This window comes from Neomonachus schauinslandi, chromosome 6 (assembly GCF_002201575.2).
Source record: "Neomonachus schauinslandi chromosome 6, ASM220157v2, whole genome shotgun sequence".
Classification (NCBI taxonomy): domain Eukaryota; kingdom Metazoa; phylum Chordata; class Mammalia; order Carnivora; family Phocidae; genus Neomonachus; species Neomonachus schauinslandi.
Genome location: NC_058408.1, coordinates 153,866,837 through 153,891,983, shown reverse-complemented (window position 1 = coordinate 153,891,983; position 25,147 = coordinate 153,866,837). Strand labels below are relative to the sequence as shown.

Here is a 25,147-nt window from a genome sequence, read left to right as displayed (position 1 = left end):
GGCGAGGGGACGTGGGGTGGGGATGAGGGGATGTGGGGTAGGGACACGGGACATAGGGTGGGGACGCAGGGACATGGGTGGGGGCGCAGGGACCTGCATGTGGGGCGGGGACACGGATTCGGGGTGGGGACACACCGTGGCGACAAGGGGATGCAGGGTGGGGACGAGGGGACGGGGGGCGGGGGCTGGGACGGGACGCAGGGCGGCCTCCCTCCACAGGCCTGCAAGGCCCCCTCCGGGAAATGCCTGGCTCTTTCCACGTGGTCCTTCTCACGGCTTCCGGGGCCCTTTTATGTTCTCAAGCGCTGGCTTTTGTCACTCAGCTGTGTGGCAGGTGTCCTTCCCAGGTGTGGCTAAACATTTACTTCGTGTACAGTGTCTTCTCTTTTGATAATTTTCATACCATCATTCATCGTTCAACAAATTTCTCAATCTTCTTTGTAGGTGACACTTGTTGCACCCTTTTAAGAAATCTCTCCCTGCCCCAGAGCTGCAGACACATCGTCCTTCACTTAGTCTCAGCGTTGTTATGACTGCGTTTGACATCTACTCAGTGACAGGACTGAGATTCGTGCTCGTGTGTGGGGCCGGGGGGGGGGCGTCCAGTGTCACCTTCTCACGCAGACACCAGCGATGCGGCTCGTGGCCGGCTGCACACGGCTGGGTGACACAGGGCGGGGTCCTCCTGCAGCCCATCCCCACCCTGCACCCCTCGCCCTGACCTCACTGCGCCCCAAGGGGCCTGCAGCCCAGGCCAGGGGGACGCCCACCTCGTGCTTTTTAGTATTATTTCGGGCACTTGGGGCTATTTAGCTACATCCCCTTGCTCGCCCACGTTAATCCTAGTATTAGTTTAAGTTTAAAAAAAAGAAAAACATTTTGATAAAAATAGCCTTAAAATTACCTTGTTTGGGGAAATTAGCACATTACCCCCAGTTTAACAACTGAAAACATGGATGGCTTGTGTCTACCCACGATGTCAGGGGCCCCGAGCAGGACTGAGCGAGGTGACAGCAGCTGAAGCCCTCCTCTGGCCACGTGGCGGGCGCCGGGGCTCTGAGCGCAGACCCAGAGGCCCACACGCGGCTCCCTGCAGGCACGGTGGCCTTCAGTGACCAGCCTCGGCAGTCAGCAAGTGTCCCTCACACTGCTGGCAGGAGCGGTCACGGTGCCCCGAGTCCACGGCTGGGGCGTGGCCAAGGCCACATCCAGGGCACACGGAGGGCAGGCACAGCAGTGCCTGGGGGCAGAGAGGAGTCCTGGGCACTCGGGCCGTGGGCAGAAGGCAGGCAGGCGCCAGAGCCGCTCCTGCTACCCACAGCTAGATGGGGACCCCGCTTCCCAGCGCCAGGCCTCAAGCCTGCTCCCAGCCCGGCCCCCGTGGGTCCACCTCCCGGGCCCATGCAGACGCCTCGGCGCCCTGTCCCAGCAGCACCGGGCGGGCCTCTCCTCCACGGGGCGGCAGGGTGTGCGTGCGGCACTCAGCACACGCCTGTGGCTACTTCCTCCCGATGACAAAGATTTCACTCCCCACAGACGACTGCACTCCGTCCCCATCCCGCGGTGACGGACACAGCTGTGAGCTGCTCGATGTCCATCTGTCCGTCCACCCACAGCAAGGGCAGGATGGCAGCCGTCAGACCGCACAGATGGGACACTCCGCCTGGACCCAGGGCTGAAGTCTCCAGGCCCAAGGCACCACTGTCACCTTGCATGTGCACACCCCGGGCTCGCTGTCACCCTGTATCCCCCCAGGGGCACCGCGTTCTGGGAAGGGCGTGGCGCACACCGCGGGGACTTACTTGACAAACTTGTCCACGTGGGACATGGAGGCCTCGTAGTTCTTCCCTCCAAACTCCTGGCAGTGCAGAGCCATGAAGTGCGGCTTGTGCGTGTGCACGACCTGGGGAGGGAAGCGCAGGACAGGCCGTCAGAGGCTCCGCGGGTCGGCGGCTGCCTCCCCAAATGCACCATCGCAGAGGCCGGCCCCACGCTAGTGGTCTGATGTCACCAGCAACCCAGCCCCCAACACTGTTTCCTGCGGGGCCCCGGCGGCCAGTGAGCCCTCCGCGGCCTCAGGGACGTGGGTGGTGCTGTGCAGGCCTGAGGGAAAGCCGCTGCTTCTAGGATGCAGCCAGGCAGAGCCCACAGAGGAGCTGGAGGGCTGGGCACGGGGGACGAGGGCGTGGGCGCCAGGCCTGCACGCCGTGCACTGGGGGATGAATGGCCCGCGGCACGGCCGGGAAGCACAGCACAGCGGTGGCAGCCGCTCAACGGCAGGCGGCGTTTCGCGTAGCCCACCGGTTCTCAGCTGGTCCATAAACACACAACCCAGAACTCGGATCTGTTAGAAAAGTGAAGAAATTCTGACAGGAGACACATTTAAGCAGAGTGGGAGAAGCATCCGTGCTTGAGTAAGCTGCTCCTGGCTTGCTCTCGGTCCCTCGAAAATGGGCTTACCGGAAGTTCACTAAGGCAGTTCCCGATCCCCATCACACACAAGCATGAGCGCCTCCCGCTGCCACCCCCCTCAGGGCTCAGGCTGGCAGAACGTGCGACCTAGAATGGGGCTGGGGCGGGGGACACGCCCCACGGTGAGCCCTGCCGGAAGGACAGGGAGCCAGGCCAACAACTCCTCGTGTGCGCCAAACTCAGGAACGCCCAAGCGACTGGGATGCCAAGCTGCCCAGCGCCCCTCGGCAGGTGCGCTCAGATAGAGAGTTCACGGCACTCCCACAGGACAGTGCACCTCCCGGAGAAGGAACGGTGGAGGTACCAGTTTTGGGAATCACACCCTGGTGGGCACTGGTGTGGGCACCCCAACACTTGACAGGCTCTCGGCCCCGAGGCCGCCCTACACAGTGCACTTCTCCTCAGCAGCACAGCCCAACACTCTTCCCAGAGGACCAGCCTGTCCACCCGGGCACGAAGATTCTCCAAACAGACAACTCGGCAGTGACGACGGAGACGCGCTTGCCACACTGTCCGTGGATGCACGACTCCGTGTCTGTCTTGCTGTGCCAGGGTGACAGAGGGCTGGGTCGGGTTCCAGAACTGCCCACGGATCTTCAGAACACAGACAAGGCCTCAGGGTCAGCCTGGGCAAAGGAGCCGCCATGCCAGCCCTCTGCCCCAACGACATCAGCCGTAGGCCTCGACCCTAGCGACCCAGCCATGTTCTGCCTGGACAGGAGCAGCCTCCGCTTGGCCCCCATCACTCAGAATCCAAAACAGAAGATGGCTGGAAGTGCCGGGGCTCTGGACGTGCCCCTGACACATCCACGCCCTCAGTGGCCACCCGTGGGGTGGACTCAAGCAGCAGGTGCTGCAGGGTGTGCAGAGTGAGCGTGGCGAGGCCGTCCATCTGGGCACTGGCCCCCACCAGTCTGCACCTCCGTCTACAGCAGCCCCCACCCTCCCAGGCCGAGCCTCTGTTGCAAGGACATACCATGGGGTCGTGACCTCGGATGGTCTGGGTCTGAAGACCACGGGTTAGCAAAGCCCTTGGCAGAGACTAAAGACTCTGATGAAAGGACTCTGCTTTCCCTCGTTCTCCTAAACTGGCAGGGCTCCTCTCCCACGCTCCACACCCCTCCAGAAGGCCTCGCTCGTCAGCCAGGATGGTGGCTTTGAAAGGTGCCCCGAGATGCAGGGCAGCCCCGTCCCCGGTGTGGGCTAGATGCAGCGCTGCCTGAGCAGGCACAGGTGAGAGCGTGGAGGGTCGCGGTGGCCACCCTCGCTGCTCCTCCCTGGGCCTCTCCCCCTCGGCCTGAGGACGCTCGCTCCAGAGGAAACTGGGTGGGTGGCAGGTCCTCGAGGACAGGCCCAGGCCAGAACAGCCACGTGAGCCAGGCCTGAGTCCCCGGCCCAGAAACCGCCCGTCTGTCCGTCCACAGCAGTTCGTGCTCTCCAGCCTGCCGGACCCTCCTAACCATCCTTCCACTCATGCGGGGCACTCCTCTCCCTCCCCCTGCTGCGCGGGGCAGGGCCTGGCCGCTTGACCTCACTCCCGAGGGACTCCCCTCTCTCCAGAGTGGCCGGGCCACCCCGTGAGGCCCAGACAGCAGCTTGCCCACGCCGTGCACCTCTTCCGGGCAACAGGGCCTCACCGTGGATGAGACGTGTCCAGAGGGCGCTGGTCCTGGCCCCCGCTTCCTCACTGTTGGGTTGGCAGCAGCCCCAGGCTCACGAGGGTGCAGGACATTTAGGGGATCGGTACTGTGAGGTCGGTGACACAGGCCTTCCAGCGTTCGTCACAGCACCTCCAAGCCTATCCCGACGCACCTCGGCCTGAGCCACGCGGAGAGCCGCGCCTTCCGTTTCTCCCCCTCCTGCCCCCCCCTTCATTCGGGGTCTCAGACCCAGAGCCAGACCCCTGGTGATCTGTTCTGGGACCGCACACCTGGCCAACGCCGTCTCATGGCGCTTGGACAGGACGTGCTGCGGTCCGCTGTGCTCCTCCTGGCCTCCAGTCTCTGAACCCGCCCACGCACAACCCCACACCCTGACTGACCCGTACTTCCCAGCAGGAAAGACCTATGTCCAACGTATCTTGGATGGAAAACAATGATTTTCCAAATTAAATTGATCCTACTTGAAACTGAATTTTAACTGATCATAAGTTTAAATAAACAGCCAAAAAGTGACTCCCATGATTTTATCTCTGGGACCTCCGCTGGCGGCGACATGCTCTGAGCAGTGACCCCAGGACACTCTTCGATGACGAGCCCGGCTCAGCCCTGACGCCGTGTCTCCCCGCACCGGCACCGCTCCAGGCACAGGCCGTGGAACAATCACCCTGAACTTCATCGGTGGGCACAATCGGTGTGGTGTGGCCCCTCCACGTGGAGAAATACATATCCGAGCTGTAAACACACTCTCGTTCAGCCATCCACAAGGGCCCCATTCATTTACACCAGGGCAGCCTGGACTCCCTCAAAGCCGCCATGGGTTTCAGACCCACACTGAGAGGCCACCCGCGGGAGGCGCCGGGCCTGGCGGGGGCGGGGGCATGCCCAGGGAGCACTGGCGGAGGGCGGAGCCCCGGACCCCCACAGCCTCCTCTCAGGGCTCACAGAGGCTGCAGGGGCTCCTGCACACAGCAGCGGGGCCCCGCAGGAACCGGGCGCCCCTGGGAGCAGAATAGAGGCTGCACCGCGAGGGCATCCCGCTAAGTGGGAGGACACAGACAACCACTGCGTGGTTTCAAACGTGTGTGCAATCTGAAAACGCTGAACTCCTGAAGCCCAGAGCGGATGGAGGCCGCCAGGAGCTGGGGCGGGAACACCCTGCTTAGGGGCCAAAGGCCGCACGGCCCGGGGACCTGGCGGCCAGCACCCAACAGCATGCCACGTGCCTGGGGACACCTGGGCCAGGCTGAGGCAGGCCTGACATGTGGTCAGGAAAGGACGGGCCTTGTGGAGCAGAAAGGGGACAGAAAGGAGGGGAGGCGGCCCTGGGCAGGTGCTGACCAAGGAGAAAGGGAAGGAAGGGGAAACAGGATGGTGGACGGAAGAGAGCCAGGAGAGTACCGCACTCACCGCAGACAGACTCGCGGGCCCCTAGCAGCCCCGATGGGCCTGCACTTTGCTGGGTGGACAGAAGGGGGTGCTGTCAGGCTGGGAACCCGCACAAGGCTCCTCCCGTGGGCCAGGCGGGAAAGGAGTCTATGGAGACAGGAGGTCCAATCCGCCCCAACCCAGGACCACCAAGCACAACGGACCAACCACGCTGCAACAGAATTAAATACGCTCAAACCGCCATCTGAGAACAGGAATCAGAAGCACAAAACTCAACCAGAAATGGACCAAAAACAAAAAGAGAAAGAAACAACATTAACCTCAGGAAAGAAATGGAAGAAGACAAAATCCTCATAGAAAAGAACAGATGACAAAGCACCCAAGGGAGGGCTGACTGACAGGAGAAGCTGCGATGAAGGGGAGAGGAGAGAGGGGATGGGTGGGGCGGGGGGAGAGGGCAGGGGGGGGAGGGGGGAGAGGAGCCGGGCAGGACAGCCACCAGTCCCTGCGGGAGGAAACATCAGATCAGAACTAATCTTTAAAATCATAGTCCAAGGAAACTTCCCCAGAAAGACACCTGAACTTGTGCCTGGAAGGGCTTCCTGAGCCCCTGAGAAGGTTCACCCACACGACCCCCCCAGTACGCAGGCCGGCAGGGGGATCGGACCCCACAGGTGCAGCACACGTCTCCAGGGACAAAGATCGCGGGGAGAGCCAAGCGGGTCACACGCGCACTGGCCAGAACCAACACGCGAACCAGGCGACAACGGGACGAGCTCTCTGGAAGCCCCGGTGAGACCAAGCGTGCGCCCGGGACGTGCACACCCAGCAGGCGTGCTTCCAACGCCAGAGGCACCGAGATCCAGTTCTCAACAGACGGAGATCCAGGGATTCCACCGGGAGCACGTGCGCAGACGTCTTCTGCGGACAGCCACGTCGATGCTTTCGGCTCTGCGGGCCACACCGTCTACACGGCAAGAGCGCCAACGTGCCGGTGTAGACAAGAGCACACACATGGACACGCACGAGACACAGAGCACACAGGCGTGCGCGCACACGTGCCCAAGTACACGCACACACACGCGTGTACGTACACCGCACACAAGCACGCAGAGACGGTGACACCGTCAGGCACCCTGGCGGAGCAGACATGAGCCGAGGCCAGGCGGCTGCCGAGCACACGCGCCCCTACGTGCCGTCCGAGAGTGGCCGCGGCTAGGCCCCCGCGACTCCTCAGACAGAAACCACGTGGAGTGTGCTGAGGGAAGGAAATCTAGAAAATGCAGACCGATGGACAGCGAGGGGCAGAGAGCAAAGCAGCGGGCGCCCCACACAGGGGCCCCCCAGCAGCAGTTACAGGCTGCCGGGAGCTGCGTGGACACGCGAGCCCCCAGGGCGGTCAGAACCTGCCACACCGCCGGCCTCGAGCACGCAAAGCCCACCGTATGCCAAGCACGCCTCTGTAAAGGTAAGAAAACATTTCAATTCCCACCAAGATACTGACCCACTGCAGTATACCAACAGTGCGTGAATTAGGGGACGGTGGGAACATCGGAATGCAGACCCGATACTTAGACTCCTGTCAACCTTCATAGGTGTCCCAGCGACACGGATGACGCTTTCAGTTCTTCCAGAGACACACGCAGACAGGCTGATGCGTGACGTCATGCTGCCTGGAGTTCGCTTCAGTGACTGGGGGCGGGGGGGTGCCGCAGGGCACGACCAGAACAGGACTGGCCATGAGCTGGAAACTGTGAGCGAGGCTGCTGGGCACCGAGGGACGTCGTCCTGTTCCCTCTACTTCATGCACGTTTTAAATTCACATAATAGTTTGTTCAACACAGTCGTTGTTTAACTCGGTGGGAGAAAGGCCAGAAACCGCCCACCGCCCAGGGCTCCGGAGCTGAGCAGGGAGCCTGTCAGGATGATGGGAAATGCGATCGTCCGTCTTTGATCTTCCCCGGTTCCTTAACGGCAGGGCAAGGGGGAACCAGGGCCCCGCATCTCTGGTCGACGCCCACTCTGAAACTCGGCTTGAAGACCACTTCTGTTTGCCAGCTCTTAGGGGAGGGCAGGTGCCTATGCTCAGAGCCTGGGCATCTGTTACCCTATCAAAGAGCTAAGGACTTCATTGTAAAACAGATTTAATTACGGCACGTGGTGAGAAATTCAAAATAGCTCATTAGAAACCATAATTTTAGTGACATACTGCGGAAATTTTCACTAACAGAAGAAAAATATTTCCTTTGCAAGTGAGTGAAGCTGTGGGGACTTCAGGAGGCCAGCGTAAGCCTTCGCAGACAGAGCCGTAAACAGCCCCGGCAGGCGAGTCAGGCGGCCCCAGCAGGTGGAAGACAGGGGGACGGGTTGTGCTCACCGCTGCTGGACGATGCCGGAACGTGCCCTCCACTGTGCACTCTTACCAGACCGCACCCCAGGGCCCAGGGCCACTTCCACTGCCATGTCCTCGTGTGACAAAACACATCCCAGGAACCGCTGCCCTGGGGGACACGCGTGTCCTTGGGGTCGGGCCAGCAACTGCCAGGGGCCTGACAGCTGGCTCTCTGGGAACAAACCCCGACTGGTGGAATGTACCTGTTTCCACGGCATAAACGCCCCGGTGGCCCAAGCTCCTGACACGATGCACTGAACATGGAATTTGGGAGATGCTCTCTCCTCCTACAGACACCAATAACCCACATGCTGGCAGTGAAATGTAGTAAAGTAACTAGGATGTGGTGACTGGGGGGCAGCTGTCATCTGTGGTTTTGTGTCACTGACTCAGTTACCGGATTTTTAGTAATGCTGCAAAGAACAGCCGGGGCCTGAGAACAGCAGGTTCGCCGCGGGCAGGGTAGGGTGGCCGCGTGGGCTCTCCGGGAAGCACACCTGCTCGCGAGGAGTCCTGCTCCGTCCTTCCTGGCGGAGACCCCGTGCCTGGTGCCCCGGGCTGCCTGAGCGTGCCCCTCCTGGACAGCCTGCCTTGGACAGTGGCTGTGGGCAGTCAGTGAAGACGCCGGGGTCTGGCACTCAGCACAAGCCGGACAGAGGAAGCCCCTGACTGGTGGCGTGGGTTCGACACCACCGTGCTCGCCTCGGGCACAGAGCTCGGTGTGGTGTATGCACCAGGCCCCTTGGAAGGAGCTCTGGACCGTGGATGATCCCGGACAGAGATTCCTTCAGGGCCGATGCCAGGGACACCTTGAGGACGGACAGGAAAAGCCCCCCCACAGTGGGGGACAGCAAGCTCATGTCACTTCTGGTTGGAAACACATCTCAGTAAACGACACAGGGGCGGTGGTCCCAGGCCCCAGGCAGGTCGGTGTGAGCAGACGCAGGCCTCCGCCCAGCAGGGCCTCCACCCAGCCGGGTCCGTCCCACCTCATGGGGACACTGGCGTAGCTTCCCCTGGGACAGCAAGCAAGTCACTGCCCAAAGTGCACACATACTTGCTTCACCAAAATTCTACCAAAAAAAAAAGGAACTTTTGATAAAAATACATGCGTTCTTTCATCAGAAGGATCAAGAAAAGTATTTGGAAAAGAGTGAATTAGAAACGTGGGTAAGAAAGCACCTGAGGAATCGCTCCTGTGCACACGCACCCACACCGTCCGTGCACACAGCAGCTTGCAGCCCCCCGGACACTGTGCAGGTGGCCCAGGAAAGCCGCAAGGCAGCCTCGCCCAACCCACCGGCCCCTCCGCGGGCCCAGAGTCAGCGTTAAAAATAGCAACAGCCAGCCCTTGTTAGGCTTTCTGCAGAGAGGAGCATCTGAGTGACCTAAAAAGGAATCACATCCTGCACACAGGCCAGTGGAAGCCTGATGGCCGAGATAAGGAGCAGAAAGGAGACAAAAGAATTTCTTGAGAGAAAAGTTATTGCTATTTACCAAGTCTACTTGGAAAACATGCTCATCCGGAAGACCCTCTGCCCACCTCCGGCCTGGGGCAGCAGGGGCTCGACGTCTGCAGGCGCGGCCACCCTCCCTGGGCTCGGGGGCTGCTCTGGGTGGGCGGGCGTGGAGGCCAGGGGCCTACCCCCAGGAGGAAGCCCAGACTCAGCTGCCCACGGCCCTGATGGGGCGACCTCCTGCAGTGCACACAGCCGCCGAGCACCTCTCCCCACAGCCAGCACACACAAGGCCACAAGCCTTGTGGCCTCGCCAGCCGACCGGCGAGGGGTCTTCCGGAGCCTGTGTGAGGCTGGACCCGGGCTCTGCATCCAGGATGGGTTCGACCCGGCTGCCGCCCCAGCATGTGGGGCTGGAGTTTACTCCGTGCGTGGCAGCGGCCCGGCCGTGCCCACAGCTGACCGCAAACACCGAGCCGCCGCCCCCGGAGGCTGGACAAGCCACCGTGCTGCACGTGTGTGTGTGGGTCTGCGAGGCTGGGCGAGAGACCGCTCCCGTTACAGAACCAGGAATGTGGAGCCCACGCTCCACATTCAATTCAATTTCAAACAAAACTTGTTGCTTTAGGACATCAAAGCTCTACTGGAACTTAAAAAGCACGTTCAGCCAACTGAGATGGGGAGCAGGATCAAACCGGGTCCTTGGCAGATACGGCGAAGACTCCCACCTGCTTCCCCCGCACTCACTTGGCTTTACACTGACCACAGGGGCCAGCAGTGGCCACAGCCCCACGGTCACCACACGAGACACCTTGGCACCCCTCCTGGAAACCCCCTTCCCAACACCCACCCACCCCTTCCACGAGGCCCCTTCGTTGAGCCGTATCGGCTCGCAGGAGACTGTGATCCCAGGGCCCACACCTGGCTCTGGCCTTCCCGGTCAGCTGCCCTCCTGCCCCTCCCGGCCCCCTAATGATCATCTCTCCTGCTCCCCCCAACCTCCCCAGTACCCCCTGAGCAAATGGCCTGCGCTGAACTCGAGTCAGTACTCTCCAGAGCCCAGCAGGCCCCAGCAGACCCTGTGCCTCCTCTCTGTCCTGGGCCCTAAAGACCCACTTCCAGCCCCAAGGCTCCCATGGGGGTTACCACCAATGCTGCTAGGAACCCCAGATCCTGGATCCAGGCAACTGAGGACTCCCCTCTCCTACTGGGTCCGCAGGCCCCACCCCTGCCCACTGGTCCAACCAACTTCCTCCTTCCTCACGCAGCCCAATCTGTCCCCGCCCCTGCGGCAGGCCGCTGGCCCTCAACCAGGACGGCCCAGTTCCCTCCTGAGCCTCCCTGCCTCCCACCTCCTCCTCCCCCTGCCTGCTGCCAGGAAGCCACACCCAAGCCCCTTCCAACGGCTGCCCTGCGCCGTGGACCCCTGCCCATCCATCCCTAGCACCCTGCTTCCTGCCCCTGCGGGCTGCCTTGCCCCTCACTCACCCCAGGCCTCCCGACTTGGTGGCCAGGCCAGCCTTTGGCACTGCAGAGGCTGGGGCTCCCGTCCTGTGGCTGTGCAGCCTTGGGCAATCTCTGACCCTGCACACCTCAGTTTTCTCATCCGTTGAGGGGGGCCACAGCAAAGGCCACGCTGTACTCCGGGAAATAAGGGCCCAGCCCGGCAAGGACCTACGGCTCAGCAGCGAGGACCGACTCTGGACAAGCCCTCTGACACCGGAGGAAACGGAAACGCGTAAGTAACGCGAACTTACAGATCACCCGGGATCCCACAGCCAACCGATGTCTACACGTGTGAGCTGAACACAGCCGCAAGGGCCTGCAAGGGCACACCAGGAGCTACGTGCCAGGTTCCGTGGGCCTGAGGCTGAGAGGCGGGGTCTGGGAGTGCAGGACAGGCCTCCATGGCTGTGAGTGAGGGTCTGCGTGCCCTTGCCCACCCAGGGGGGAGAGGGCACCAGGGTCAGGGGTCAGAGCAGCTTCGAGATCCCCGCAGCCTCGTCTGTGGGCGCCGGTGGCCAGGTGGGTCCTCCGTGGCTGTCAGCGGCAGACAGGAACGCGGAAGTGCCACTCGGCAGGACAGTGACGAGGGCAGCTCACCGCGTCTCTCCCCTCCCGTCTGCCATGGTGGCGCCCCAAATGCGCCAGGGCAAATCGCAACGTGCTGAGGGTGTAAAACACGTCAGGGGCGGCACGAGAGGACAGGTGGCTGGGGCCCCTGACCGCACTGGCCGCGTGCTGGGTATTAACGCAGGGACATGTCGGGTTCCCCGAAACGTTACTAAAGGTAATTCCCTCCTGTTCCCAGAGATCTGGGACCACGTGCTCTCAGGACACTCCTGGGCAGCGCGGGGCTCGGTCCCACAAGATGGACTCTGACCACCCTCCCGTTGGCACTCTACAAACTCTTCCTCGTTTGTAAGACCTCTTCATAAAATTTTTAAAAACCGCAGTTTTGCAGTCTGATCCAGCAGTCCTTTCCTCAGTGACCTTCGACTATCGGAACTTGGAAGAGCCGTCCCGCGCAGCCGGCTGGGGCGCTCTGTCCCCCGCTCCCCAGCGCACGCAGGACGGGCGTGGGGGGGGTGCAGGGCCACCGCTCAGCACACCGCGGTCCAGCAGGCACTTTAATCCACGCTCACAGCGGGCCAGGCAGCGGCACCGCACGTTACCGGCAACGCCTCCGTCGTCCCTTACGAGACCTCGGGGTCCGCCCTTGCCCGGAGCCACACAGCAGGAGGGGGTGGCCCATCAGGCTCTGGGCTGTGCTGTCTCTCACTGGGGAGGGAAGGCAGGCTCGGAGCTCCAGGCGGTGCCCACAGACCTGCAGACAGGAGCGCACGTCCGGAGGTGAGGCACGTCGGCAGCTCTGCTCACAGAGCTTCTGAGATTAACTTGCAGAAAAGCACCGTCCACACTCCCCGAGAGCGCACTGGGGCTGCCAATCTAATCCACAGAGCGCTGTGACCCGGGGACAACAATGTCTCAATCAGCACAGACAACAAAGCCCCCAGGTCACACGCTGGGCCCTCATCCCGACCGCCTGTCCCCACCCCCTGCCGCTGCAGAACCGCGGTCCACCCGGGCAACGTGCCCCACCCCCGACTCCTCCAGACCGGCTGCCACACGGCAGCCAACGGCCTCACCCAGCTGACCTCTCCCCAGGGTCTGGCCAGTTCCGAATTATGATGAATTCTAATTCATCAATTTTTTTTCTCTTACGAATTGTGCTTTTGGTGCGTCTAAGAAATCTTTGCCTAATTCAAGGTCACAAGGATTTTCTAAGATTTCTTCCAGAACTTTTATAATTTTAAGTTTAATTCAGGTCCACAGCTTGCTTTAATCTTTGTGTATGGTGCAAAGTATAGAAGATTTGCATCTGCGTGGGGAATGACAGACGTCCAATTTCCCAGCACCATCTGCTGAACACGTGTCCTTTTCTCTCAGGAACTGTGGTCAGCCCAGGTCGATCACCGGGCCGTATTCCTGGGTTTATTTCTGTATCTCTGTTCCACTGATCTGGAGCTCTGTCCTTCTCTCCTGCTGTAACTTTACAATAAATCTTGAAATGAGAAAGTGTGAGTTCCTAAACTTTTGGCTATTCTAGTTCCTTTGTCTTCCCATATGAAATTTTAGACGTATTGTGCAGGCTTCTACCAAAACACCACGCAGAGATTTCAAGGGGAACTTCACTCAACGGGGGCTCAGTCGGTGGGCAGCCACCGTGCCAGCATCATGGGGTGTCCACGTCACGAACAGGGCGCGCCGCCCCATATCCTCTGCTCTCTGGTCTCCTTCGTACGCGGGTCACAGGTCCCAGCGCACACCGCCCACGTGCACGGCATCCACGCCACGCCCCTCACTCCAGCACGAGCACCGCGTCACATCGGACATGTCCGGTGTTACAGCTGACAGGAAGAAGATGTTTCTGCACAGCCCCGTACGCTGCCAACTAAATAAATGTGCTCACGTTCGCAGTCTCTGTGGATGCTTCACGACCCCCCAGCAGCGTCGTATCTTCAGCCACACGGGGAGTTTTATTCCTTCCTTTCAAATCTTCATGGCTTCCATTTCCTTTTCTCACCTTACTGCACCTGCCAGGACCCTCGGGACCGCACTGAGCGGGAGGGGGATGCCAGGCGCCCCTGCCCTGCCCCGATGGGTCTGCGGTCAGCTGTGGGCTCTGAAGATGCTCTTTACGGGCTGGGGGAGGTCCCCTCGTTCTTGGTTTCCTGGGAGTCTTCATCAGAATCAGTTCTAGAATTGTGTCAGACGCTTTGCCTGCATATAACGAGATGACCTTACGTACGGCTTTTCTGCGTGGATTTGGCTGATTTCTGACCTCGTGGTGATGGTGCACTAACATTTTGGTATGTTGTGTTTGTGCGTGTGCGTGTCTCTGGGCGTATACGTGTGTGTGTGTTTGTGCGTGCGTATGTGTGCACATGTGCGTTTGTGCGTGTGCGTCCACGCGTCTGTACGTGTCTGTGTGCTTGCATGTGCATGTCTGCACGAGTGTGCACGCATGTGCATGCGTGTTTGTGCATGTAAGCGTGTTTGTGTGTGTGCATGCGTGTGCGTTATTGTGCATGTACGTGTGTGTACGTGCGTGTTTGTGCGTGTGCGTGTCTCTGGGCGTGTACGTGTGTGTGCGTGCTTGTGCGTGTGCGTATGTGTGCACATTTGTGTTTGTGCGTGTGCGTCCACGCGTCTGTACGTGTCTATGTGCTCGCACGTGCATGTCTGCACGAGTGTGCACGCATGTGCATGCGTGTTTGTGCATGTGCGTGCATGTACGCGTGTTTGTGTGTGTGCATGTGTGTGCGTGATTGTGCATGTACGTGTGTGTATGTGCGTGTTTGTGCGTGTGCGTATGTGTGCACATGTGCGTTTGTGGGTGTGCATCCACGCGTCTGTACGTGTCTGTGTGCTCACACGTGCATGTCTGCACGAGTGTGCACGCACGTGCATGTGTTTGTGCATGTGCGTGCATGTACGCGTGTTTGTGTGCATGCGTGTGCGTGATTGTGCATGTACGTGTGTGTGTGTGTACGTGCGTGTGCACTGCTTCACACAGCTGGCGTCGACGTTTTCTAGTCTGCATCTGTTTCACGGGAGACACTGTGCGTGTACCTTCAGCAGGAAAAGCCTCCACCTGCCGTGGTGTCGCAAGGAATCATCACCCGGGCTTCAGTCTTCCTGGAAGTTTCTGAACAATTGTGATTGTTTCTTGCTTAAATGTTTGACAGAACTTGCCAGTGAAACCACACGGTCCTGGAAGATTTTGTCGGAAAATGTTGGGCAAATTTTAATTTAACAGAGAGAGGGCTACTGAGTTCACTTATTTCTTCTGACTGTAAGCTTTGATGCTGTATTTTTCTAAAAATATGTTCCTCTCATATAAATTTTCAAATTTATTAGCACAGAATTGCCCATAATATCCCCTTCTTATCTCCTTAATGCCTGCAAGGTTTTTAGTGATGATGCCCCATGCCAGATTTCTGAAATTGGTGATTTTGTCTTCTACGTTCAGAAATTAGATGTAGAAAAGCAAATTAAATCCAAAATAATCAAAAGAAAGGGAAAACATAAAAAGCAGAAATCAATGAATGAAAAAAAGGAAAAACAAGAGATATAATAAAACCCAGAGCAGGTTCTCCAAGATCGATAAACTTGATAAGCCTCTAGCCACACTCCTGATTGGTTTTCTCCTCCGTTGGGTCCTATTTTCCTGCATCCTTGCCCGCCTGGTAATCTTTGATCGGTGTAAACAGTGACCGTATCCTCCACCTTGCTGGGTGCCCACCCGGAAACTCTCTCCAGTGGTAGGTGGGGCGGCCGCAAGGCAGCTCTGACCCTCTCTGTGGTCACCGCCTGGCCCAGCCTGGGGTCTGATGTTTGAAAACCATAGCTTCACAGATGTTCCCTGGTTTTGATTTGTTAAAGGTGAGAGGGTAGGTCTGGTGCCCGTTCCTGCAGTTTACCTGGAAGAAGGCACTGCTCATCACATCACTTTTTCCACCATTGTCAGGAAAACTTGAAATGGCAAACAGCATGTCCAGTTGAGATCCCTGATTTGGTTCTCTCAACCTTACTTATCACTGAGCTGTTTCACAATTCTGTGAATTCTAGAAACTGATAGCAATGCAAATGATTCCTGAATGCAGGAACCCAGTGTCTGGTGGGAAGAACTGATTACTGGCCCATTGTTCGTTTCTTAGGCAGTCACTCGGCTGCTGGGAGAATCTGGCTTTGCTCTGTGGAGTCTTGTTTGAAGCAGGTCTAACATCTCACTTTTCTTTCCTCTCTCACTAATAAGAAATACTTATTACCATGATTTTAAAAATCTTCAGTACTTGCTCAATTTATATTTGTATGACGGACATTATAACTGTTTTAAAATTTATCTACAGCATCACAGTAAACTCGAAACAACCTCGGAACCCATCAGCAGAACAGTGGCCTTTCTAGCTAATGAGATACTCAGAAGCCAACAAAAGAGTGTGCATTCGTCTACACAAATTTCCCAGCTTATCAAAAAAAGAGTAAGCTGTAAAAATACATGTATCTGCAACCTGCTAAGGACGGTCCCCCTTCCCGCAGGCACATTGCCAGGGAGACGCGCACTAGGGCGTGAGCGTCAAACCAGAAGCAGAACGGGGTGGGATACTGATCTCTACTTTCTGCTTTGTGCAACTTCCCTGCACCAGTATCGGGGAAGGAAGTGCTGAACACACACCGAGCACCACACACTCCTAGGCGCTCAGGAGAAGAGCGAGCAGGACAGCTCCCTGCCCCAGGAGCGTGCGGGCAAGTACGCCATCACCACAGAGGGAGAAGAGGTAGACCACACTTCCCAGCAGCCTCGCCCGCAGCTTGGAGAGTTCAGAGTAGACCCGGGCAGCAGGACGGCTGCTCCTGCCCATCCTCAGGTGTGGGCATGGCCACCTCAAGAGCCTTCCTGAGAACCCCAACCCTGGGCAGGCCACTTCCTTCCCAGCACCGCCCTGGGCTGCCCGTGGGGCTCTCCAGCTGTCTCTCCCGTGTGATGGGGGCTCCCAAGGGCAGGAGGTGTCTGGCCCCCTCGCACCTGGCATGCTGGCTGGCCCCCTCGTACGGTGGCCTCTCCCTCTCCTTGAAGGGGCCGTGATGCCATCATGGGCACATCTCATGACCTCATCCAACCCTATTCACCCCCTGAAAGGCCCCCCTCACACACTATCTTCAGCACAGGAACTTGGGGGGGACACAAAGATCGAGGCCAAGGGAGACGTGGAGCCCGCATTTCTAGGGGGAGAGACAGATATCTAAGTACCCGACAGACACAGGCTGCAACTTCAGATGGTGACGATGAATCCACGGAGCACAATGGGAGTGTGGGGGAGGCCAAGAGAGTGACCTGGAGGCCAAAAGTGTCAGAGGCTCGTCAGAACTAAGGATGGAAACACCTGCAGTATTCTCTCCTGCTCCCTACATCTTTACGGTGAGCAAAGGTTATAGAAAAAGCAAAGATTAATCCACGGGTTCTAAAACACGAATGTTGTATTCAGTTCTGTGTTTAAAGAGGCAGTGACCCAGTGCCCCTGGGCCTCAAGGTCCCTCCTCCCTGAGCACTGGCCCTTGCTGTGGGCGAGACCCACTCCCTCTCTGCTCACAGCAGCTCCTGAGCTGCGGTCGGCTGGCTGATCACCTCACTTAGCCAGTCAGCCTGAAGTGTGTCAGGGGACCTCCATTAAATTCTTACTGATAAGAATCATCACTGAAAATTCTCTGTCACTGAAATTTCTTCTTTCTGAAGAGACTTGTGCTTATAAACCAGGAAAAGCTGCACCTCCATCCAGTGCATCATCATGCACAATCCCTTCTCTCCGCAAAGGCTCCAGACTCCGGGAAGGACTCCGGGAAGGACACCAGGGGCTCTGGAAACAGAGCCTGAGGAAAACAGCAGGCCGCCTGCCCCTCTGGGTTCCACGTTCCGGAAACAGCCCGACGTGGCTCGTGTGCAGCGAGGAGGCTGAGAAAGGGGGAAACACCTGTGGTCTGCGGTTTTCCAGGGGTCAGAGTTCACAGAAAGCAGAGCTGCCCAGCTCTGAACTCACGCACAGGCCACTGGTAGCCTGGCTGCTGCCGCACGCCCCAGGACCACATCATCAGTAGAAGGGCAAAGCTTGCAAGTGTGCACTGAAATTCAGTCTGGGGCTGTCAGGCAGGGTCTCTCACTGAGGACGGCACCCCGCACCCCCCCAGCGCAGGGCCACTTACTTGCCCCTCCAAGCCCCAAGACATGCACCTAACAGAGATCTCAAACTCTGTGTCCACCTCTGAAAAGCACACAAACGGGAGCTGTAGCTTCACAGGGCAGCCGCTCCAGCCCAAAGGACACAGGCCCAGGGAGCCCAGAGAGCAGGACGGGGGCACTGCAGGCAGAGGGGCCCCGGAGCCCATCCAGCCCCCCAGAGCCCTGCCTCCACCCACTCGGCTGGCTTCCTGCCCGGAGCTGACCCTGGCCAACAGCTCTGCCAGGACTGCAGCTGGGCCGGGGGGTCCTGGGCAGGACAGAACGCTAGAGGAGGAAGGGCTGAGGGCCTCCCGACAGGCTTCCACCTGCCCATCCCGGAAGAGGCTCCTTCCAGAGCTTCCCTCATGTCCTGGGGACCTGCCTTCGGACCCTGCCGAGAACCAAGCAGACGACTGGCAGACAATACGTGTGGGACAGGGAGGGAGGGGCCTCACCTCCAAACACACCAGGAGGACACACCTCGCTGGACACAAGGGATGAGAAGGTCTGCCCGAGGCTCCTCCCTCTGGGGGCCTGCTGTCTCCTCCAGAGTCGGAGCAGGATCAGCCACCTGCCGCTGCACTCTGAGCCTCCAGTGGATGGGTCACATGGCCACCCTCGACACCCGGCGTGCACAGCGGGAGCCTGGAGCAGCCCACCGGCCCGTTTTCATAGGCCTGTACTCAGGCCACCCTAGCCCAGGGCCCGGACGATGCCCAGAGCAGGCAGGACACAGCCCATGCCCAGGTGGGCCCGCTGCTGTGAGCCCCTCCACCCCTCGGACCTCAGCCTGCCGGACATAGAGGCCAGGAGGAAGGGAGGCCCAGGGCCAGCCCCTATATTTCCTGCTGTGTCCTGTTCCCAAAACGCCCCCACTGGCTCAGCAGAGCTGCAGGAGGGCAGGGGACAGTCCCCGCTCCTCCCCCACCGCCCCACCTGCGCCATCCTCCTCCCAGCTGCCCTCCGGGTTGTGGGCCCCTCACCTCCTGGCAGGTCCAGCGACCCACTGCCCCCGCCAAGCTGGATGCCAGGCCACTGGGCTCCTCTCACCCACAAGGTCTCCCCACACATCCCCTGCCTCAGCGCGGCCTCTCCAACGCCCTACCTAGGGGTCCCCGACACACACGAGTCATGTGCTCAGCCCTACTGCGTCGGTCATCCTCGCTGTCCTGCAAACACCTGAGCTGCCCTTGGCTGAGCTCATGCTCCGGAGCACAGCTGTCTGTCCACTGCTCCGAATCCAGTCCCCAGCATCCGGCACAGAATCACCCACAGACCAGGGGCTCCACCAATACCTGCTCAACACCCAGTGCTGGAACTGGCCCCTCATCCTGCCAACACGTCCCCCTCGAGCCTGTGACCCAGGTCCACCTCGCCCCAGCCGAGTCTCCGTGCTTCCCACCCAGACCCCACAGCGGCCCCTCCGCGTGGCTTTGCCGTCTTTATGCTGCAACCCCAGGACCCTCCTGAAAGGCACCCGCCTGTCCCCAGAAGCTTTCAATGGGCTCCCCCTCCAGTAATGCAGAGACCCCTGCCCCGGGCCTCGGAGTCCTGGCCAGAGGAGGGGGACCCGAACAGGAGCTTCTGAGGAGGAACGTGACGCCCACCACAGCCAGCCCCGCGACAGCGCAAGCCCACACGATTCGGACAAAACACGGTTTCCACAAAAATGAAGTACTCACGGCATAAATACTTCATCTGAGAGAACGTGCTGTCACCAGCACTTCTTACCTGATAAAATTCCCGAAGCCAGTTCTTCTGTAGGTTTTCTGGCTATAAATTAAGAAGAAAAAAAGACAGTCAGACCACTGGCCAGCCCCAAAGAGCCACAAGCAGAAGCTAACGGTCTTCATCAAGACCTGCTGCAGGCCTCACGCTGGGCCCAGCGGGGCACAGCCCACAGGGGGACCTCCCCCCCCCGGAGGGAACCCAGCTCCACGGGGCAGGCGGTCCCAGAGACAAACCGCTCCAGGCAACAGGCAGCACCCAGTGTCCACACCCAGCCCCTCGCCCTGCTCTGTCCCCACAGGGGCCGCGGGGAGGGACCGCCCACCGCCAGGCCGGGGTCGGCCACAGGACGGCACGACCGGTGCTGGCTGAGGGGAGCCTCTGTCCCCGAGGGACAGGGTTCCATGCGGCCCTCGGGCTGGCTTCCAGGACGAGGCGGGGAGCAGCGGGCCCAGGGGGTGGGCTTCAAGCCCCCAGTGCTCTGGGGAAAGAGCTGCGCAGAAGGCACCGTCTCCTGTTTGCAGGCGTCCCTGCTGGGGGCCGCGGACAACCAGCCACTGGCCGAGAGGGCGGGTGCCCACCCCACCCCAACCACGGACAAGGCACTGACAGGAAGTGTGGGCAACACTAGGCAGGAAGGCACTCGATGCTCCGTCTACAGGACGGCGGCGCTCGGGAGACCTGGCGCAGGACGACGCAGACACACCGCCGCAGAGCCGCACACTCGCGACCGCGACGATGGCGCGCTCTCACACCTTGAAACACAGAACCAGCCCAGCCCAGAGGTCTCTGCCCTGAGCCCAGAGGCACCCCACGACCCAGAGTCGCAGCACCCGTGGCCGGCTGCCTCTGCCAGCGTCCTGAAACACAAAGTCACGAGGGAAGGGGCCCGGCTGTGGGAGGACGGCCTGCAGCCTCCGGAGGGGGTCACCGAGGATCGCCCGACAGAGGCGGGGCCCAGGGTCAGGCCGGTGTGGGGCCTGCTCGCCACCAGGACCAAGCTCAGGGGCCGCCCAGTGCCCCCACTCCCCCAGCAAGCCCCTCAGACCCCACCATCTTCCCTGCAGAGGAGCGAGGAGGAGGCTGCCCCCAAAGGATGAAAACTGGGCAGGCTTGGGCAGAATGAGCAACGAGCACACGGAAAGGCGTAGTGCATCGTCCGCCGGCGGGGACAGACGCCACGGCACGCCCACCGGGACTGCTGAAATCCAAAGGGACGATGGTGGTGTGGGGCGGATGTGGAGGAACGGGAGCCCACGACGCTGCAGAGACGTCCGGTGGTTCCCGAAAGTGCAGAGCAGTGTGCACGTGATCGCATCAACACACGCACAGAATCAGGCACAGCACTCTCGGGAGGCGCTGGTCGTGGTCACCAAAAGGTGGAAATGGCACAAATACCCACCCGTGGATGAATGGACGAACAAAGCGTCGTCCATCCACACGAAGGATGATTACTGGACCCTAAGAGGGAACAAAGCCCTGACACCTGCTACAACATGGGAGAGCCTCAAAAACACCACGCTCCGTGAAAGCAGCCAGACACAAAAGGGAAATGACACGTGAGTCCACGTTCAGGACGGTCCACACAGACCGAAAGCAGAGTGCTCAGGGGCACCAGCTTTCCTTGGGGGCGACGGGCTACAGTGGTGGCCGCACGCTCCCCCACAGAAAGCGCCGTGCCTCAGCCAGGAGAGGAGCAGCGCCGGCCCACGGCGGCCAAAGGAAGAGGACCTCCTGTGCCAGGGCCCGGAAGATGCACCCAGGAAGCAGCAGCCCCTGCCCGAGCCCAGCCCAGTCCCGGCGAGCACAAAAGAGCCGAGGGCAGAGCTGTCCCCTCTGGGGAGGATGCAGAGGGCACACCAGGGTGACAGCCACCTTTCACAGCCTTGAGACAAAGGAGAAGACCCAGCCGCACGACTCCCAGACCAGGACGCAGCTCCCGCCGCTGCTCATGAGGGCCTGCCCAGGAGGGAGGAGAGAACGCCAACGCTACTTTTTTTCTTCATTTCTAACACGCTTATAATCATCGTACCTTACTTTCATATTTTTAAACTTAGTTTTAAAAGCTTAAACCAGAGACAAACAATGAAAGTGCTCAAGACACAGTGACAACACTTTAAATCACCACTGGTCACTATACGCAACGGCAAGAGGGAATGACAAACAGGGAAAACTATTCGTGGATTATATGAAAGCTGCAGGAAAAGCTGCTACAAATAAGCCAGAAAAAGAGCAACAATTCAAATGTGCCCCCACTGCGTGCACATGCACACACACGTGTGGACACACGCACACACGCACATGCGCACACACGTGCACGCACACGCACCTGCTCGGGAGCCCCGAGGCCCCAGGGCTGCGCAGTGCAGATTACAGAACGTATCCACTGACACAGGGATCAACACTGTTGAACAGACCCCTCCGTGAGGACAGAAACGTGCTATATTCGCACTAGCCGAATTCGTACTTGAAATGTGGCTGGTGTGACTAAAGAGCTGAATTTCTAATATTACTTAATTTTAAGCAGTCACATAGAGTTGGTGACCACATTACTGGGCAGCAGCTCTACAGAAAAAGAAGGGAAGCTTAAGGTCCCTGTAATGAAGTAAACGCAATGTTGAGAACAAACATGGTGAAGACGGCACACACAGAAGGGGAGAAACGTCACACCTATCCCACTTACGGCCATCAATACAAATACCCAAAATTAAAGAATGCAGCAGCACATAAAGGATTCACACGCCACAACCAGGTGGACTATTCCACAAATGCACGGAGGGTTCGACATCAGGACAGCCGCTGATGGAACTGGCAGTCCTGGTTATGGTTACAGGAAACTGGAAAGGTCCATCAGGACTCCAATTACAGCTCGAACCGCAAAGGCGTGTGAGTCCCACTGCTGTCCTCACGCTGACTTCTCTCGGGCCTGCCAGAGAGCTGGAGGGCTGGCAAACTGCCACCCAAGTCCAGAGAGACAGGAGAACACGAGACTTGCAGCCCAGACCTGCTCTCCTGGAGGAGAAGACGCTGGAGCCAAACCCCAGTGGGAAGACACCAACGGTCACTTGACAAACTGCTGTAAGCTGAGTGCAGACAAGTGTGATGAGAAGCTCCTCAGGACCACAGTTTCAAGGAGGGTCCCACGTCTGGGTAGGTTTTTACCTGCAGGTGTCTTAGCAGGTACTCACTGTCTAGATCAGAGAAGGATCCCTGGAGAAAAGACCCTCTCCCGGCTCTGGCAGGGGGACGGGAGGAGCAGCCACGGGGAAACACACCCAGGGCGCTCTCCACACCAGAAGGCCACCTTGCTGGGGAAGAGACTTTAGCAGCACCTCAGCCCACCCCTGGGAAGGGTGCTTCCCCCCAAGCTGCCTGCCTATCGCATGGAAGGGACAGACAAGGGGGAGCCCCGTGTGGGGGGCATGGTACAGGGACAAAGGCCGACGGTCCAGGACTTAGGCACAGACTGTGGAGCATTCCCTTCCCCCACACCAACAGGGCCCTGGTGCAGGGACAGCAGATTCCAGCCCCATAGGGCACGACACAGACCACCCAGAGGAGTCCTTAGGGAACCCCAAAGATGAACATGAGGACCCCAATACCACAGCCACAGCACACAGTGAACATGGCCCAGAACCTCACCAGATTAACAGAAGGCCTCCCACGACCTCAGCTCCTGTGACCCAACTCTTCGAGTCCAGCTTTCAGCAAGAAATTATAAGGCAGACTAAAAGACAAAGGGAAAATAACAGTGTAAAGACAAAAATACACTGGAATCAGACCCGGTTATGACCCAGATTCTGGAACTGTCAGAAAGGGAATTTCAGAGTAGACTACGGGCTCTGATGGAAATCGTGGAGAGCACAAAGGGACAGATGAGTCCCACAAGCAGTGCGATGGAAACTCTAAGACAGAATCCAAAGGAAATACTAACATCAAAACCACTGTGACAAAAATGAAGAAAGCCACTGATGGGTTCATTAACACACTGGACACGGAACAACCAGCAAGCCTGAAGACACATCAACAGAAACTTCCAAAGCAAAAATGCAAAGAGAAGAACATCCAGGAACCGAGAGACAATCTCCCGTTAATGAGGGCTTCGCAAGAAGACAGAAGAGAGTGGGAAACACTTGTGAGGCACTAACAGCTGAGAATTTTTCAAAATTAATGACAAACCCAAACCACAGATACAGGAAGCTGGGAAAACACTCAGTGGCATAAATCCCAGAAAACCTACTTGCGGGCACACAGTATTCAACCTGCGAACGTCAACAACAAAGAGCGTCTGCGATGAAGGAAGAGACAGGAGCGCACCTAATCCACAAGGAACAGGGACAGGAGTTCTGGCACCTTCTGGACAGCCATGCAGGCAAGAAGAGAGTCACGGGAGATGAGCAGGAAGACCACCAACCCGGGATTCCGCATCCAGCAAAATTATCTCCCCAAAGTTAAGAAGAAATAAAGATGTTCTCAGACAAACAAAACTGAGGAAATTCATCACCAGGAGACCTGCCCTAAAAGTAATGTTTTAAAAAGTTCTTCAGGGGCGCCTGGGTGGTTCAGTTGGTCAAGTGACTGCCTTCGGCTCAGGTCATGATCCTGGGGTCCCAGGATTGAGTCCCACATCGGGCTCCCTGCTCAGCGGGAGCCTCCCCGTTCTCATGCTCTCTCTCTCTCATTCTTTCTCTCCCAAATAAATAAAACCTAAAAAAAAAAAAAGTTCTTCAGGGCGAAGGAAAATTATATAGGTAAAAACTGCAGATCTGCACAAAGAAACACGGAGAAGTAGTAAACCAAGTTCTCCCATAAAAGTCTGCAAAACCATTAATGACCCAGTTTTAATGAACCAGGAAGTGGCTGTCAATTCCCGTGGCATCTGCACACGCCCCACCCCTGTGTGCACAGAGAACCCTGCCCCCGGAATGCGGGCGCCCGTGGAAATGATCAGGGGTCACTGCCCTGATCACGTGACATCAGCGGCAAGGTAATTAAAGTCTGAGATGAGCTGATCTTCAGTTAATCAAATGGGGCGTGGTCCTGGGTCGGTCTGGCCTCGGCGTCGGGGGCACTTTACAGGAGGCTCTAAAGAGCCCGTCCTTGTCCCATGGGGAAACGCCGGGCGCGCCCGCCAAGCTCGGGAACGGGGCAGAGACCCCACACCATGGAGACGAGAGAGAGAGCGGCAAGAGGCCTCACCACCAGGAAGCTGCGGGAGATGCGACAGCACGTGCGAAGCACTGGGGTCAGCAAACAGGGAGCACAGGACTGTCACTGTGCTGTGGCCTGCGGAAGCAGCCTGCCCGGTGTCCCACCACAGCAAGGAAATGACTTGCGCCAAAACCGGGGGAGCTCGGGAGCACATCCCGCTCCCGATGAGATCGCGGCCAGGAGGGCCCAGACTTCCCCCACAGAAATGAGAGACATGGTGTTTGTGCTGCACCACTGAGCCCATGGGACTCTGCCACGTGGGGCAGAAAACTCACACACGTCCTCAGCAGTATAAAGAGGTGCGGGAGGGGCACGACGAAATAAAATAGGTGTCACTTTAAGTGTTTCAGCATTCAGATGTTACTGTGGTGTAAGGTCTACGGGGAGGCTCTAATTCAAAAGCGTGCCCTCACAGTGAACCCGCCGTCTGGCGACAGGCTGTTGAAGGTCCAAGTGACCCTGGTCCCTGAGAGCTACCGTGTGGCTAGTCTGTCTGCCGACCCGCCCGCCTCAAACACCTACCTTTATCAAGTAAGTATTCCACGAACTCAAATAAATG

General features: G+C 58.7%; 1 protein-coding gene across 1 annotated transcript in view; it reads right to left on the bottom strand.

The window, feature by feature from the left end:
* The window catches only part of INPP5A (inositol polyphosphate-5-phosphatase A), a 172,563-nt gene that overhangs the window by 102,559 nt on the left and 44,857 nt on the right, over positions 1–25,147 (bottom strand). The window contains exons 3-4 of the mRNA XM_044916232.1: positions 19,381–19,422; positions 1,803–1,903 (exon numbers count right to left, since the gene is read on the bottom strand). Coding sequence (XP_044772167.1) covers positions 1,803–1,903; positions 19,381–19,422 — 143 coding nt within the window. The remainder of the gene's footprint in view (positions 1–1,802; positions 1,904–19,380; positions 19,423–25,147) is intronic.